Source organism: Sapajus apella, unplaced genomic scaffold, assembly GCF_009761245.1.
Source record: "Sapajus apella isolate SASKATOON/1434 unplaced genomic scaffold, GSC_monkey_1.0 scaffold31, whole genome shotgun sequence".
NCBI classification, from domain to species: Eukaryota; Metazoa; Chordata; class Mammalia; order Primates; family Cebidae; genus Sapajus; species Sapajus apella.
Window position 1 is genome coordinate 23451692 of NW_022436971.1, and position 18114 is coordinate 23469805.

At 46.4% G+C, this 18114-nt stretch overlaps 1 protein-coding gene across 23 annotated transcripts in view; it reads left to right on the forward strand.

The window, feature by feature from the left end:
* The window catches only part of MYT1L (myelin transcription factor 1 like), a 525406-nt gene that overhangs the window by 413658 nt on the left and 93634 nt on the right, over positions 1 to 18114 (forward strand). For all 23 annotated transcript variants that reach the window (XM_032294258.1, XM_032294269.1, XM_032294279.1 and 20 more), the window contains 3 exons: positions 4009 to 4223; positions 14664 to 14914; positions 17505 to 17741. In XM_032294258.1, coding sequence (XP_032150149.1) covers positions 4009 to 4223; positions 14664 to 14914; positions 17505 to 17741 — 703 coding nt within the window. The remainder of the gene's footprint in view (positions 1 to 4008; positions 4224 to 14663; positions 14915 to 17504; positions 17742 to 18114) is intronic.

Genomic DNA, 18114 nt, shown 5'->3' on the forward strand with positions numbered 1-18114 from the left:
TTCTCACAGCCTTTGGACTATTGAAAAACGATCACCCACAGTCTTTTTTTTCTAATTAAAAAAAAATTATAGAGACACGGTCTCACTCTGTTGCCCAGGCTGGAGTACAGTGGCACAATTATGGCTCACTGCAGCCTTGACCTCCTGGGCTCAAGCGATCCTCCCACCTCAGCCTCCTGAGTAGCTGGGACTACAGGCACGTACCACTATGCCTGGCTAATTTTTTTTTTTATGCACCTTCATATTACCTGGAAAAATGCTTCAAGAACAGTAGACAATTATTACTGCTTTTATTGATTTCAGAAGTAGTAAATAGGCTAAATTAATGAAATGAAAATAAATGTATTGGTGATTTGGTAAATAAATTGGATGTTTAACCATTACTGTATTGTTATAAAGGTAGCATAGACGTGGCTATCAGCCTAAAATCTGCCTTTCTTTTTTTAAAAAAAATTCAGTTATCAAAACTTTGTAACAGCACCAAAACCAATATAAATTTATGAAATAATAGGAGTAAAAAGAGTTGTCTACATGGGTACCTATTAAGTCACAGTTTATAACAGAACAGAACTAACACAAATTGGAAAATAGTTAAATAGCACAGTATTCATTGATTTCAATATCACTCTGCTGTTAAAAACTGTTTTTAAAGCATAAGAAACAAAAAGGAAAATATCATGTAAAATGGAAATGTAAAATATGCAAAACAGTAACATTCTATTTAAGTAAATATAAAATACATTAAGTTAATCATAAAAAAAAACCACACCAAAACCTTAAGAGTTTTCGTCTCTAGTAGAACTATAGGTGATTTTTTAAAATAACTTTTATATCTTCTAAATATTGTTTCAATGAATCATAAAAAAGCAAAACTTGCAGTGGTGCCGAGGGAATGGAGAGCTGCTGGTCTAAGGTAATATTTCTCAGCGAGACAGGAAGGGCATAGTTTGAAATCTGTACCACAACAATAGAGTCAATAATATTGTATTGTATATTTAAAAGTAACTAAGAAGAAAGCAAATGTCAAATGTCTTACCACAAAAACTGAGTGATGTATATGTTAATTTGCCTGATTTAATCATTTCACATTGTATACAGATGTCAAAACATCACATTGTACTCTGCAATGTAATATAATTATGATGTTTATAAAAATCATATTAGTAAAAAAGAAATAGTATATAAAATATTTTAAAAAGCAAAACTTAATCATAAAAATAATCATAAAAAAAGTTAAGACAGTAGTTTTAAACCTGTTATCTGCAAGGCAAGTGTGGATGATCCTGACGTACCTGAGCAAATCACCTTTAGAAAGACAGCAAGGACTCACGAGGAAATATATTTATTCAGACACACAAGCAATGCTTGTGGAAAATAAGAAAACGAATCAAAACCCCTCAGATTTCCATCCCCAGGGAGAACTGTCAGGATATTGTTTGCACATCTGTTGTTAAAGAGTTTCCTTCCTAAGCAGTACACATTTGTACCTGCTGGTATTATAATTTCATACATCTGCTAAAACTTCCCACTTGTGCTAGAGGTACAGGCAGTAGTGGAAGATTTTACTGATACTAGTACTCAAGAAATAGAATCTTACTCAAAGTTACTGTCCTCCTCCAGGCGTGGTGGCTCACGCCTGTAATCTCAGCACTTCGGGAGGCAGAGGTGGGCGGATCACCTGAGGTCAGGAGTTGGAGACCAGCCTGGCCAACATGGCAAAACCCCATCTCTATCAAAAATACAAAAATTAGCTGGGTGTGGTGGCAGGAGCCTGTAATCCCAGCTACTCGGGAGGCTAAGGAAGGAGAATCACTTGAACCAGGGAGGTGGAGGTTGCAGTGAGCCAAGATCACACCACTGCACTCCAGCCTGGGCAACAGAGCAAAACTCCGTCTCAAAGAAAAAAAAAAAAAGATTGTTCTTCCTAGGCTGGCTATGAACCTAACACTAATACATGAATTCACCACCTTTTGTTTTTTCCTGCTAAAGTATCAACCTTGTTTGGGTCTTTATTCAGAATACATTTTATGTAGTTTAGAATGACAAAAATTCAACAGGAAACTCTCTGCCTTTAAAATTCAATATTTTGTTAGCTTTACAGTGTGTAAAATAATGCTGATGTGAAAACGTCTGTAAGTGTTTTGTTGAAAATGGACCACTTGATGCCAAGAGTTTGAGACCAGCCTAACCAATTTGGCAAAACCCTGTTTCTACTAAAAATAAAACAAGTAGCCAGGCATGGTGACTCAGGACGTAATCCCAGCTGCTTGGGAGGCTAAGGCAGGAGAATCACTTGAGAAAAATACAAAGATGTCAGATGATTAATGATGTTAGGATTAAGAATGCATCTACGGCCAAGCGTGGTGACTCATGCCTATAATCCAAGCACTTATGGAGGCCAAGGTGGGCAGATCACCTGATGTCAGAAGTTCGAGACCAGCCTGGCCAATATGGTGAAACCTTGTCTCCACTAAAAATATAAAAAAATTAGCTGGGCGTGGTGGTAGGCGCCTGTAATCCCAGCTACTCAGGAGGCTCAGGCGAGGGAATTGCATGAACCCAGGAGGTGGAGGTTGCAGTGAGCTGAGATAACGCCACTTCACTCCAGCATGGGAATCAAGACCAAGATGTGGTCTCAAAAAAAAAAAAAGAATCTGTCTGTATCTGATTCTGTAAAACCTGACTAGCTCTTCAGTGTTCAGTCCATGACGCCTCCAGCCCAGTGAGACCAAGGAGGTGTCACGGGGAAAGGACAGGACACAGGACCCTTAGTGCACCATGGGACCCTGCATGGCTGCGTCAAATCAAGGACATCAGTGGAAAACTGGTCAGATCCAAGCACAGCCTATAGTTTAGGAAAGAATGTCACTAATGTTGATCGCCTGGTTTTGCTCTTGTCTTACGATTATGAAGGTGGTCACGTTGGCAGAAGTTGCTGGCAGAGCATGAAGAAAATCTCTGTACTTTTCTGCAAGTCTAAAATTGTTTCAAATAAAAAGTCTAAAAATTTCACTTATGAGCTAGACAGATGAAGAGGTGGACCTAACACACACACACACAGGCAAGACACAGTGTCTATGAGTGAGCAACGACCCAGGGTCCTTCCTATTGAATATTTTATCCTAGAGACACTAAGAAATAGCCACTAGGTAAAAACATTGCATAGTCTAGTACTTGTCGCGGCATCTTACCACGCAGTCTAACTCATTATCCAGTTAGGTACATTGGATCTGGTTCTGTCTGTGTCCCCAAGAGTATTTCTTTACTTCCTCTTATTTATTTATGTATTTTTTTTTTTTTTTTTTTTTTTTTGAGATGGAATCTTGCTCTGTTGCCAGGCTGGAGCACAGTGACACAATCTTGGCTCACCGCAACCTCCACCTCCCAGGTTCAAGTGATTCTCCTGCTTCAGCCTCTGGAGTAGCTGGGGTCACAGGCACCTGCCACCACGCCCGGCCTTTGTACTTTCGGTATAGATGGGGTTTCACTCTGTTGGCCAAGCTGCTCTGAAACTCCTGACCTTGTGATCTGCCCCCCTCGGCCTCCCAAAGTGCTGGGATTACAGGCGTGAGCCACCACACCCGGCCCACTTCCTCTTATTTTTTAAGGGGGATTTCTTACTGAGGCCATGTCTTTGTGTGTAATTTGGCAACTCTTTGTAACCACTGCAAAGAAATTTCAGGACTGAGATATCCCCATCCTTGTATCTCATGTCATTACCATGCCACCACCAGACCTCTTACAAGAAAGAAGGAAAAAGGGTCATATTCAAATATTTTATTTCTTGTCTTTTTTTATTGCCCAAGTTGACTTTTAGGTAGTTTATTTGGTGCTATATAATTAAAACACACTTTTTGTCTTTTCTTCAGAAAATAGTTGGCGTTTTAGTGAAAGGTTCTGACTCTTTAACACATTTTAAAAAGTAAGATATTCTAGTTTTAACGTGAAGCTCGTCGTGTGCGAAGCCACGAGAAAGCAAGCTATTGTTTGTTGTCTTGTTACTTTCAGGCCAATGTGCTTTGTGAAGCAACTGGAAATTCCTCAGTATGGCTACAGAAACAATGTCCCCACAACTACGCCGCGTTCCAACCTGGCCAAGGAGCTCGAGAAATATTCCAAGACCTCGTTTGAATACAACAGTTACGACAACCATACTTATGGCAAGCGAGCCATAGCTCCCAAGGTGCAAACCAGGGATATATCCCCCAAAGGATATGATGATGGTAGGAGGTGCACACTCTTATACATGAGAGACACGTTGCCATTGCTGATGTTGTTGTTGTGTATATCAATGTCCTGCAACTTAGCTGAGCCTTGGTGGTCACTCGAAGGGTACCCAGAGAGCACGGTGTTCATAGCACAGCCCAGGAGCTGAAAGCCCCCCAGGCCCACACAGCCGTAGGTGAGCAAAACCTCAGGGGAAGGAGGGAGATGAGATGGTTTCCTCCTCTGCAACTCTGGACAGTGCACTCAGCTGCTCCTGGAGTATGTATCGGGAGAAGCTACAGACTGGCTCATTGCGTTTTGTGGTCCTGGGAGGACAGTGCCCTTATCTTAATAGGCTTCCTTTAAATAAATGGCCCTAAGACAGACAGTGGCGGGCGAGCCAGCAGGTGGCCCTGGGCTTCCTGGAGCTTTGAGGAGCTCTGTACCCATCTCCTTGGTGTTCTCAGCCTTGCATGCACATGAGACCCATCTGGGGAGGGTTTTTTAAAAATTCTCATGCCCAACCTGCCCTCCAGACCAATGAAATCAGGACCCTGGGTGCTCCCTGCATGATGGCATTTTTGAGAAGCTCGCCAGTGACTCCCTGTGTAGCCAGGGCTAGTGGCCTCCTGTCCCCCAGCCTCTTCTCAGCAAGCCAAGGACCTGGGTCCCCCATGACTGGGGACGATGGAGAGAAGCAAGGCCTGGCCTGGGTGCTGCCGATGCAGCCGTAGCTTTGCTCCTTGCTGGCTTGTGGCTGCTGCGGCACCAACAAAATGGAGCTCACGCAGCAGACGTAATGCCACGGGCTCCACAGGAAAGGGTGGTTCGTGTTGGCTAGTGCTTGTCTGAACGACCACCAAGAGTGTGAGCTAGTTACCATTTCACTACAAAGCTAGTTGGTAAGTAGTTTTTCATTAGAGGGGAAGACTGTGTTTGTTTAATTTTATTTCTTTCTCTAAATGTGTGTGCTTTAAATTCTAGGCTATATAGATGTATTGCCAAATTTTACCAATTAGGACTTGGGGTGTAAATGTTCTGATGATTTAGAAGTCTTATCATGGTGCAGTCTAGCACAGGGGAAGGAAATCACTTTTTTAAAAAGGTTATCAAGCTTTTCTTTGAAAAAGATACTTAGGGCCGGGCTCAGTGGCTCACGCCTGTAATTCCAGCACTTTGGGAGGCTGAGGAAGGTGGATCACTTGAGGCCAAGAGTTCCAGACCAGCCTGACCAACATGGCAAAACCCTGTTTCTACTAAAAATACAAAAATAACCTGGGCATGGTGGCTCATACCTGTAATTCCAGCTGCTCGGAGTCTGAGGCACGAGAATCACTTCAACCTGGGAGGCAGAGGTTGAATTGAGCTGAAATACGGCACAACTGCACTCCAGCCTGGGCAACAGAGCAAGGCTCTGTATCAGAAACAAAGGAAAAGATATGTAGTTAAAATCACAGTACACGTACACACCCAATATTTAAACTGAATGCTGGGGAGTTCCGAAACCATTTTTATCATTCTACAGGCATTGCTGTACATCTTTCTAAGCTATGGTATTTCTTGTTTTAATAACAATTCATTCGTATAGTGAATGAAATTCAGTATTTCTTTCGTATAGAGAATGAAATTCAGTATTTCTTTGATGTATCATATATGGGTCAGAAACACAGACAAATGGAAAAAGGAGTGGTTGTAGGGTATAACAGAAATAGCTCTATCGGTTTGGTTTGTTGTAATAATTTCAGGGTTCTTGTAATTTCATTTCTTCATCTACAAGTGAAGGATCAAAAGAAATTAAGTTCTTGTAACTGAAGACTGTTTCTATGATTTCCAATTCATGGACATTTTACCAGGATTCGATCAATTCTTTCATTAGATGCCCATTTTTACGCACCTGATTTTGTTGGTCTTGTTCTGGGTGGTCTGATTTCTTTCTTTAGCTTTATTGTTCTGGTCAGACTCCAGCCTGAGAAGAAAGGGAGCTTCTGGGTAAAGTTGTGACCAGCAGAGCCATCTTAGGTCACGGTGCCTTTAGCGGACCTGAAGTCAAATCCACCGAGCGTATTCTCGGTGCCTTCTTAGGAGCCGGATGCTGCTGGACACATTAGCCTTGTGCGCTATGGGTTTCCTCGGGAGCAGAGAGGAAGCGAGAGTGTCCTCTGCTGACCTCACGAGGCTGCCGTGAAGCTGAGCGGAGATGGGACGGTGTGAGGTGCACTCTGTCTGTACGAGATGAGCCGTCACGTGTTAGTCACTGCCACTGACCACCCCATGCTCGGCAGCGTCCCTGCTGTGGAGACTAAGGCTGAGCCATGCTTTGTAGCCGAACCCCTAGAAACCAGGATTTATGGAGCAGACAGGTTGAAAGCTCGATGTTAGGGCTTCAGGAAAACAGAGCAAAGGAAATACAGCCTTTTACCACAATTTATTGAGAAAACAAGCCTACCCTCTGCTTATTTGTGTGTGTATAAATTTTAGCGGTACAAGTATTATGTGGATATATTGTGTGGTGGTGAAGTCTGGGATTTTAGTGACACTCTGTTTCCATTTCACTAGACTCATCTGACAGATTTTAAAAGCGTCCTGGAAAGTGCCCACTGGGACAAAACTGGCTGGTAGGGCTGTTGAGAGAGTGTGATCCAAGGGGACCTGTCCCCACACCTGGGCACCAGGCAGGAGATTCTGACTGTGGAGTGACTGCCATTTGCAGTGACCCTCCCATGTATCTTTGCCAAGACTTGCTTCAGAATTGAGTCATTGCTCCTAAAAAGAGGCAGAGAAATGGGCTTCTTGTAAGGGAGAAACGTGCAGCTCTTAGCAACCACAGGTCAGGACCATGGAGATACAGAATGAAATAGAACATAAGACCTTCTCTGCAGCCTTGGAGAATCATCCCTTAAATCACACCAGCTGTGATCAAACCACTCACAAAACTTTCACTTCACCACCTGCATCCTTCCAGACACAGCCCCAGTGCTTGCTGTCCACCTGCCAATCTGTGTCTGTCTGTGTGTCTGTCTGCCTGCCTATCCATCTGTCAGTCCATCATTCCTTCCCTCAGGATACACAAGATGGTGAAACACACACTGTTGCCCAGTGAAGTGAGGAGTCCCTCTGCCGGGAGGATTGGCATGAACTTTACCCAAGTGGCAAACTTCAAATGCGATCATAGAGTTTGAGCAGAAATTATGCAAAGGTAGGGAAACACACAGGTTGGTGAGCACAGCCAGTGGTCTGGGAGGTCAAGACTGTGACCCACGAGAAGGAAGAACAGGGGCAGCTGTTGGGGCTGCTGAGGAAGGGGTTTCACATTGTCTATAGGAAATACGAATCCATGCAGGGTGATGGAGGGGCTGAGCACCCACTCAGGCATCTGGGCCCTGTCCTCTCCTGGGAACTCCAAGCCAAGGCCTACCCAGCCTGTTTTGCATGGTGAGCTAAGAATAGCTTTGACATTTTTAAAGAATTGAAGAAAAACACAAATGACAAATATTATTTCCTGATATATAAAAACTAAGTGAAATTCTGCTTCCATGCCATGCATAGAATGCCATTGGCACCTGGCTGCCCTCAGGGCTTGCTGGGCAGGCTGTGGTTGCTCCTACAGGGCAAAGCAGAGCTGAGTGGCCACAAAAATGATCGCACAGCTCCCAAAGCCTAAACATTTGCTACAAGATCCTCTCCAGAGAAAGTTGCCAACCCCTGGCCTATGACATCTTCACCGCCTCTGTGTCTCCAGGCAACACACCCCCACCCTTGGTGGCCTAAACCCATCAGGTCTCCACCCTGGAATCAGCTCTACCCATGCTCTCCTATTGGTCACCCCCAGCTTTCCACACTCTCCTATTGGTTATTCCCAGCTTCCCACGGTCTCCTATTGGTCACCCCAGCTTTCCACGCTCTCCTATTGGTCACCCCCAGCTTTCCGCGCTCTCCTATTGGTCAACCCCAGCTTCCCACGCTCTCCTATTGGTTATCCTCAGCTTCCCAACCCTCGGCATTTAGACCTTTCCATCATCTCAGCATTTCCTCTACTCTGCTGGCTGCCCTCTTGGCCACATAGACCACTCCCCGGACGGCCAGGCAGCTGCAGGCTCAGCTTCTCCCTCCCGCATGACCTCTCTGGAGTGCACCTCCCTGGCGCTCTGTCTCCAACCCTACCAAGTCCGCCTGCAGGGCTGACCTTCTTCCCTCTGCCTGGCTGACTTCCTGCAGCCTCTCCACCTGAGCAGAGGCCACTCCCTGGTGAAGTTCTCTCCTCCTGTGGGCCCTTCCTACCACTCGCCAGCCCCCTGTGTCCGTCGAGCTGGTGCCATGTACTGCCCTGTAGCATGGCTGCATCCCACCCCTTGGGCACTGTCTGCCCAAACTGGCCTGTCTTTCCATGGGCCACAAGCTCCTGTTGGACCACAGCCAGGTCTGCAGATTTACTCCACCCTCTAAGGCCAAGGCGAGGCAGGGAGGCAGTAGCTGTGCCAAGGACACAGAGGAATAGAGAACCTGAAACCGAGACCCCGACGCCCCTTGGACATCAGCTCAACTCCAGCAAGTACAGCGTGTGGCTTGTAGATGTCATCTCACAGACCAGAAAGCTCCGTTCCTTCCCATGTAAGATTAGACGTCCATATTTCAATTTACTCGAAACACTAGGTGGAAATGTGTAAAAACCATGAGACTCGATGCCACAGATTAAGGACTGAATCAAGTTAGGTCTAAAGGCTCCTGGGTCCCAGCTAGTGAAGACGTCTTATGATGGACATCTTTTAATTGCATTCTTCTTTGTCTTGTTTTCATGGCAATTCATACTGTGGAGACATATTTTATCTATTCTCTGCAAGAAACTGTGAATACATAAGGAAATGGACATTTCTAGGAGAATGAGGCATGCACATTTAGTAAGAATTTCACAAGCAGAGTAGGCAAATGGAAAGGTCCTCCCTGGAAGGTTTTGTATTTTATCATTTGTTTTTTTAATTTTATGTAAACAGCTGTATTTAATCATACAAATCCTGCATGCTTTTCCTTTTATCCTGCAGTAGAAGAGGTATTTTTAGGATGGTTTAAGACCCAGCGGCTGCTCCTGTTTCAAAGCTGCTCTGGCATCTAGAGTTGAGGCCACCACATTGCTCATAACAGACAGTGATGTTCTGGGCCCCCGGAAGAACATTAACACATTCTTGCTGCTGATGGATTGAAAAGCAATTTGATCAAAAATAGCTTTGGGCCAGGCGCGGTGGCTCAAGCCTGTAATCCCAGCACTTTGGGAGGCCAAGGCAAGTGGATCACCTGAGGTCAGGAGTTCGAGACCAGCCTGGCCAACATGGTGAAACCAACCCCATCTCTACTAAAAATACAAAATTACCCAGGCATGGTGGCAAGTGCCTGTAAACCCAGCTACTCGGGAGGCTGACGCAAGAGAATGACTTGAGCCTGAGAGGCTGAGATTGCACTGAGCCAAGATCGTGACACTGCACTCCAGCCTGAGTGACAGAGTGAGATTCCATCTCAAAAAAAAAAAAGAAAAGAAAAAGAAAATCGTTTTTGTTTTTTTTGTTTTTTGGCAAAAGAAAAAGAAAGTGCATTCTGTCATTGTGAAACTGCTCTCATGATCAGACCAAGCATCCTCCATGCGGGAAGAGGGGGGACAGAGCACCCACAATCTGAGGCCCTTGCTCTACAGTGCCCCCTGCTGTCAGGGCACTAAGCCAAACAATGCTGAGTGTGGTCCGAAAGATACTGGCATGAAGGGCTGTGTTGACATTTTACAAATACGGATAATTATTAGGACCAACTGCCTTCCTGAGCAGTCCTAACTGTAGGCACAGTTAGGACTGCTTGTTTTTATTTTGTTTTAATTAAAATTTTTAATTCTTTTATATTTAATAAATGATGCACGTGAAAGTAGCTATTATATTGTCTTAGCCGCCCATTCTAGTGAAATGAGTCACAGGCACATCAAAAAGCTCTTGGTAGTACATTCACCAACTAAACTTCAGTGCCGTCCACTTGGCATTATCTAGATCCAGCATCTTATGAATTTAAAATCAGGGAAAGCCAATATATCGTCATGTCTACATTTTATAACTTCAGGATAATTTAAGGTGAGTCAAGTAAGATGAGAGGAAGAAATGCAGATTTGTTTTAGTTAAAAATTCTTTCAAGTAAAATATCACATAGAGGTAGCATTTTTCTTTCTTGTTTCGACTTTTATTTTAGATACAGGAGGTACCTGTGCATGGCTGTTACGTAGGCCCAGGTAATGAACACAGCACCCAGGAGGTAGTTCTGCAATGCCCACCCCTCCATAGTGTCCACAGAGTTGACTGTTCCCACGTTATGTCGATGTGTGCTCATGTTTAGCCCCCACTTATAAGTGAGAACATGTGGTAGGAGGTTTTCTGTTCCTGCATTAATTCATTTAGGTTTATGGACTCCAGCTCCATCCATGTTACTGCAAATGATATCATTTTATTCTTTTTTATGGCTGCATAGTATTGCACAATGTATATGTACCACATTTATCTAATCCACCATTGATGGGCACCTACGTTGATTCTACATCTCTCCTGTTGTAAATAGCATGGCGATAAGCATGTGACCGCACATGTCTTTCTGGTATAATGATCTACTTTTATCTGGGTATATACCCAGTAATGGGATTGCTGGGTCTAATGGTAGCTCTGTTTTAAATTCTTTGAGAAAACTCCAAGCTACTGTCCAATGGCTGAAATAATTTGCATTTCCACCAAGAATGTATATGTGCTCCCTTTTCTTTACAGCCTCTCCAGCATCTGTTGTTTTTTGGCCTTTTAGTAATAGCCATTCAGACTGGTGTGATGCTATCTCACTGTGTTTTTGGTTTGCAGTTCTCTGGTGATTAGTGATGCTGAGTGTTTTGTCACATGTTTGTTGGCCACTTGTATGTTTTCTTTTGAGAAGTGTCTGTTCATGTTCTTTGCCGATTTTTAAAGGATTATTTGTGGTTTGCCTGTTGATTTATTTGTTCCTTACAGATGTCAGATATTAAGCCTTTGTCAGCTGCATAGTTTGTGAATGTCTTACATTTACATCTTTAATCCATCTTAAGTTAATTTTTGTATATGGCAAAAGTTACAGGTCTAGTTTCATTCTTCTGCATGTGGCTCAGCAGTTATCCCAGCACCATTTCCCCATTGCTTGCTCTCATTGGCCTTGTCAAAGATCAAACGGTTGTAGACACGTGGCTTTATTCCTGAGTTCTCGATGGTGTTCCATTGGTCTGTGTGCTGTTTTTACGCCAGTACCAACCTATTTTGGTTACTGTAGCCTTATAGTATACTTTGAAGTCAGACAGAGTGTAACCTCTGGCTTTGTTCTTTTTGCTTGGGATTGCTTTGGCTATTTTGGGCTCTTTTTTGATTCCATAGCAATTTTAGAATCATTTTTTTTCTAACTCCGAAGAATTACATTGGTAGTTTGATAGAAATAGAATTGAATCTGTAGATTGCTTTGGGCAATATGGCCATTTTAACAATATTGATTCTGCCAATCCATGAACATGGGACATTTTTCCATTTATTTGTGTCCTCTCTGATTTCTTTCAGCAGTCTTTTATGGTTCTCCTTGTGGAGATCATTCACCTCCTTGGTGAGCTGTGTTCCTAGGTATTTTATTTTATTTCATTTCATTTGTGGTTACTGTTAATAAGATTGCCTGCTTGATTGACTGTCAGCCTGGAGGTTATTGGTGTATAGAGACACTGGGGTGGCATTTTCTAATTGAAAAGATGCTGAACTCTCTCAGACAAGCACATCCTTGATGGCAGTCGAGGCTCTTTGTGGACATTGGGCAGCGTCGGTCTCCACATCTGTGAAGTAGGCATGTGGTAGCATCTTACAGGGTGGTGGAGGCCCAGATGCAATCCTGTTGGAGGATGCTGTGAGCACAGTGTAGTGGGAGACACTGTGAGAGGAGCTCGTGAGGAGAAGCCTCTGTCTGGGCGTGAACGAGAGCTCCAGCCACACCTCTGCACCCACACTCCTGTGCATCACCCTCGCCAGCGCTGAGCCTGGGTTACCAGCTGACCTGTGTCGGCTGCAGTTGTTTGTTGCATAGACTTGTGTTATTCCTTTCTTTTTTTTTTTCCCCTTTGGAATAGAAATTTCCTCATTTCAAAACAAAAGTTTTTTTTTTTTTTTTATAATTTTTGTGGGTAATGGTTTTTTATTCCTAAACTAGTGGCTAGCCCTCACCAGTAAAAATGAAAGCCCATTATAAATATTATTATTTCTTTTGTCCTACAATTTTTCTACTATTTCTTAACAAAATTGTAAGTGATGTAGAATCACAAGCTTTAGATGATATCTAGAGTATCACAAACTGCAAACTGAAGGTTGCTTGGAGTGGCTCAGGGTGCGCACTGCACAGGGCCCATGGGGGTGCCCTGAAGGCCTCTGCTGTGTCCCTCTGGTTGACTCCCTTGCAGCCCCACATGGTCTCCCTCAAAGGCCCTGGTGTGGGCCCTGCTCCAAACAGCAGCCACTGCCCACCCCACCCTGCGCTGCTGGGCTCCCCAGAGGAGGGGTATTCCCAAAGGAGAGAGAAGGGAGGGGCTCACTGACGGACACTCAGACATGCTTCTCAGGGATAGCTGTGCCCACCAGCCATGGGACCACTCAGAGTGGCTTTGCTAATTCAGATTAGCAAAACACAGTCATAACATCTACAGGTTACTAATGTATTTCATGGGTTTTATGGGTGTGGATTTGAGCCTCTGGTTAATGCACAAGAATCTGAGTGTAAAACAGTCACTTGCTTGGGAATCCTCTGTACCTTTTGGCAGAGGCTGAGAGGAAGATAGGGTGGCCAACTCTCGCCCTGCGCACTGACCTCAGTGCTTCCTCTGCAGGGGCCTGTGCGTTACAGTCACCAGTAACACGCCCTTCCCTGATGTCCTGAGATCCTTCAGTCCAAACCCAAACCTTGCAGTGAAGACCACTTCTTTTTTTCCTTTATCCAAATCCAGGGCAGTTTCTTAGCATTGCTCATAATGTTGGCAATGTGAGGAAGCTTTTTGCTTCCCTTAGCTTTGTTCTCTTCTTCCTCTGTGGGAAGGAGTCCCTGGGGAAGTCCAGCTCCGGGTTCAGAGCTGCTCCCGGTGGCACGGAAGACACCAAGGGAGCTGTGACCTCCTGCAAGTTCTCCCTTTCCTTGTAGCAATAGACAAAACCATAGTTTCCATCAGAATTAGGCAGCGTGGAGTTTTGCTGATTAGGGCCAGGACAGCCCTAAGCACCAGGAGAGCTCGGGCTAGAGTGTCTCTAGCCTATTGCCAGGTTCTCCCAGCCACACTCATGCCGGACCCAGGGAGACAGGCAGGGATCTCTTGGAGAGGAAGGTGCTTCCTAAAGGGAGGGGCTCACTGGCAGGGATTTAGGACGTGGGAGAGACCAGGTCCACCTCCGAGTCCTTCTTCACTCCGGTAGATTCCGATAGACATGTCTGGACCCTGCACAAATGATGTTCTGTGACAATAACTGGTAGAGATAATAGTTAGTAAAGAAGGACCCATCGGGTAAATCCTAGACTGAAACAATTCTCAGCCATGTGTTAAAGGAGATTTTTAACAGCTCTCACAGACAACCCTTGCCCTCAGTGCCGGTTTGGCTGTTAGTGAGTCTGGTGGCTCAGAAAGGATAACTGGGCAGCAGAAATCGTGTCAGCGAGGATGGGTGCAGGGAACAGAGGGCTCGTGGCTGTGAAAGGGGCAGCTGCATGTGTGCCCGGCGTGTCTGCCTGCCACTGAGAGGCCACTCTGAGTTTATCCTGAGCTAATTCTCTGTGTCCATTTCCTCCTTTCACTCCCATGGCCTGTCTGGTCTGCATGCCCAGCCAGAAACTTCCAAAGCATGAGGTCCCCACAGGCCCAGCAGGTGGCCCCCTGGTCCCCTTGAACCCCGTCACCTGCAGAGGACCTGGGGCCCCAGGTGGCTGTGGCTGCCCCTCTGGCTGAAAGGAACAGCCCAGCTCTTGACAGACAAGAGATTGTGGATCCAGGTCCAGTCACCAAAGGTGCTCATGAGCCCTTGAGTGTCGGGGAGGAGCCCCACTCACTCTTAGGGCTGGACAGGGATTTGACAGGGCGGAATGCCCAGTCACTTCCCTACATCCTGTGGCTCCCGAAAGCTAGCCAGGCGTGTGCCTGTCTTTCGAGGGACCAGGTGCTGGGTGCCAGGTGCGCCTTTCCAACAGACTGGTGAGTTCTCCTCCAGGGCCAACCCGATTCTGTGCGTATTCAAATGTACACAGTGTAAAAAAAAGAAAAACGAAACGGAGGCAGAGGGTTTTGTTTTGTTTTTGTTTGCTGTTGTTTGTTTTCCTTACGCATAAGCCCCGGCACCCCGAGGCCGTCCCACGCGGCTGCGTGTGTCCCAGGCCCTGCGGCCGGGGCCTGAGTCATCCCGTCCCTGTCTCCCCAGCGAAGCGGTACTGCAAGGACCCCAGCCCCAGCAGCAGCAGCAGCAGCAGCTACGCGCCCAGCAGCAGCAGCAACCTGAGCTGCGGCGGGGGCAGCAGCGCCAGCAGCACCTGCAGCAAGAGCAGCTTCGACTACACGCACGACATGGAGGCGGCGCACATGGCGGCCACCGCCATCCTCAACCTGTCCACGCGCTGCCGCGAGATGCCGCAGAACCTGAGCACCAAGCCGCAGGACCTGTGCGCCGCGCGGGTAGGCGCCACGCGGGTGGGCGCCTCGCGGGTGGGCGCCCCAGGCGGGCGGGCGGGCGGGAGACCCAGGACCCGCCCAGACGCGCGTGCTTTCCCCGCAGCTTCGCGTGGCCACGGCCGCGCGCTCCCAAACCGCTCTTCCCACGGCGAGCAGTCGCGCGGCTTCCGCAACCGCATCCGGGGCGGCCAGTTGTCCGGGGCGCGTCCGTGTTCTAAATTGGGCCTGCGGCGGGCCTCGCAGGTCCACGCGCGTCCAGGGATCGTTCTCCCCAGGGTCCGGAGTCGCTCTGTAAACAGAGGACAGCGCGTGGCCTTCCTGCGGCCTCCAGGGACCCCACGGAGGAGGCAGAGCCGAGGCCGGGTCTGCCCTGGGCTTTGCCCCAGGAGGCCGTGCTAGCGCTGGTGTCAGGTGAAGCGCAGGGCCCGTGCCTTGCCCGCGGTCCCCACGGATTCTGGGGAGCAAGGGGAGCACACGTCAGACTCCCACGCAAGGGGTCCGCCCGTGCGCACGGCAGCACGCGGGGGGGGGGTTCGGCGTTCTCGGGGTGCCTGGGGGGCTCTGGAAGGTACAGGACAGGGTCTGTTCTCCACTTTCTCGTCAGTGGGCCCCTGGCTCACGCGGGGCGGGAGAGCACGCGTGTCAGATGCAGCTCGGCCCGAGAGCGCTGCCTGCCGGGGCCACCGGGGGCCGAGAACCCGCGGGAAGGCGCCCGTCCTGCCGTGCGAGGAGCGCTGGGCGAGGCCGTGTTCACCGCCCCAGCGAGGGGCTCAGCTGAGCAGCGCGCAGCACTGACCGCGCATCCTAGAAACACTTGTAGTCTGCATGCGTGAAGGAAGGTCAGTCATCCACGTGTTGCACATGCTTTCCTTCTGGCGGTACATTTGGTTGTAGGTATTGGAGACGCGTCAGGAGCTTTCAGTTTCATGGTAATCGAGGTTGCTAAAATGCAAGGTTGGCATGGAAGATATTCTGTGGCAACCACAAAAAAAAAAGAGAGAGAGAGAGAGAGAGAGAGAGAGAGAGAGAGAGAGACAGAGACCCCTTCCAAGTTTTTTGGCACTTTCTTAAAATTAAACCAAAACTGAGAGAATAAATGCAACATTATGAAGCTCAAATTAGCATCGAAGCTTCAAATCAGAGTGCACTTTGACAAAGAGACTTCAGGCAGAATGATACTGTATAATTTATCAAGGTAACAGCTCCAGGGAAGGGGTTCTCATTCCAAGCATCTTCCTTCTGTAGCATGGAGAGGAGAGAGCTGCTAGACCTCTGAGGAGGCAGCAGCTTTCACACCAGCTCTGAAATCAAATTTTTGCTCAAGAAAGTGTCACTCTTTGAGGAGAAACATGCAGGATTGTTAGGGGGTATTTTGATTTTTTTTAACTTTCTGTCCATGGATGAGTCCCTTCTTCTGACTCTCCTCCTGAAAGGCAAGCACTCCAGAATTCTTGATGTGTTTCAAAGCATCATTTAAAATAAATAAATAAATAAAGCCTCACCCTGTACCTCTTTGGTTTTTTTAAGCCAGTAAACTAACTTGTAGGTTTGCTGAAACTTGGAGTAGCAGATCAAACGGTAATCACTGTAGTAAAGGTATTTTTAGCTGCAATTGCAAATCTCCTTTCTTAAAATGGAAAATTATCTTCATCATAAAAGTTTGTATTTCAGCCTGGCAAGGGAGCTTGCACCTGTAATCCCAGCACTTTGGGAGGTTGAGGCAGGCAGATCACTTGAGGAGTTTGAGACCAGCCTGGCCAACATATAGTGAAACCACATCTCTATTAAAAAAAAAATACAAAAAATTAGCTGGGCCTGGTGGTGCAAACCTGTAGTCACAGCTACTTGGGAAGCTGAGGCAGGAGAATTGCTTGAACCCGGGAGGTGGAAGTTGCCGTGAGCCCAGATTGTGCTACTGCACTTCAGCCTGAGCAACAGAGCAAGACTCTGTCTCTCAAACAAAAAAAAACGTATTACAAGGTAAATTTTAATTCCTTCTCTTTCCTTCCTTCATCCTTCTAATTCTTTTGTTATCCTCCTCCATAATTCTTGAACTATTAGCATCAATAAAACTAAAAGAGAAGTTTTAAGCTGATATGTGTGTGTGTTTATACACACACACATTCATACATGCACATATATGTATATACACACATGAATGCACACAAAATTTTTATCTCAGGTATTTGAACTGTAATAAATTAAAATTAAGTACTTAGAAATTTTCTTCTGAACAGACTCTAAAGTTTGAGTCTGTTGGAGACTAACAGACTCTATTGGAGACAACAAGACAAGAAGGAAGGAGAGAGAGAGAGAGGATAAACCGTCAACAAATAGGGAAATGGAGGGGGGGATCATGCCTGAATTCTCCACCCATTTTGCAGCTCAGCGTGGGATAACAGGAATGTACCAACCACGCTTAGCTGCCTCCTTTGCCTGATCACCTTGGGAGTTTAGGCAAAGGAAGTAGCAGTGAGGAAGTCTGTGCTTGAGCGCTAGACTGGCTGAGAGCAAAACTGCCACCTGGGAGGATGGACTCGTGGCGTTACAGGATGCCAGGCCAAGCACCGTCACCATGTCTTTTTGCCGACAGAACCCTGACATGGAGGTAGACGAGAACGGAACCCTGGACCTCAGCATGAACAAGCAGAGGCCGCGGGACAGCTGCTGCCCCATCTTGACCCCCCTGGAGCCCATGTCTCCCCAGCAGCAGGCCGTGATGAACAACCGGTGTTTCCAGCTGGGCGAGGGTGACTGCTGGGACTTGCCTGTAGACTACACCAAAATGAAGCCCCGGAGGATAGACGAGGACGAGTCCAAAGACATCGCTGTATGTGCTTTTCATTGAGCCTGACTGTGCTGACTGCCAGACTTTAAAATGGGGCCTCAGCTGACAGAAATGCTGTTTGCACATACCTGATGAGAAAATACCTTTTCTCTTTAAATATGACCTTTAGCTGAGGAGAGCTTAGGAAGGAGTTTTTGTTGACCCAGAGGAGATTTGTGACTACCATTGATCACAGTGAAACAAACGATTGACTCTAGTAAATGATAAAGCTTATTTTCTAACAAGTGTTTTGTTACAAATGATTAAGAAAATGTATAAATAGCATGTGAGTTCATTTTTCTGGGTGTCTTGTTGAAAGAATACAAGATTTTCCTTGCAGGTAGAGAATTCTAATAGAAGTCTTAGATACTTAAAT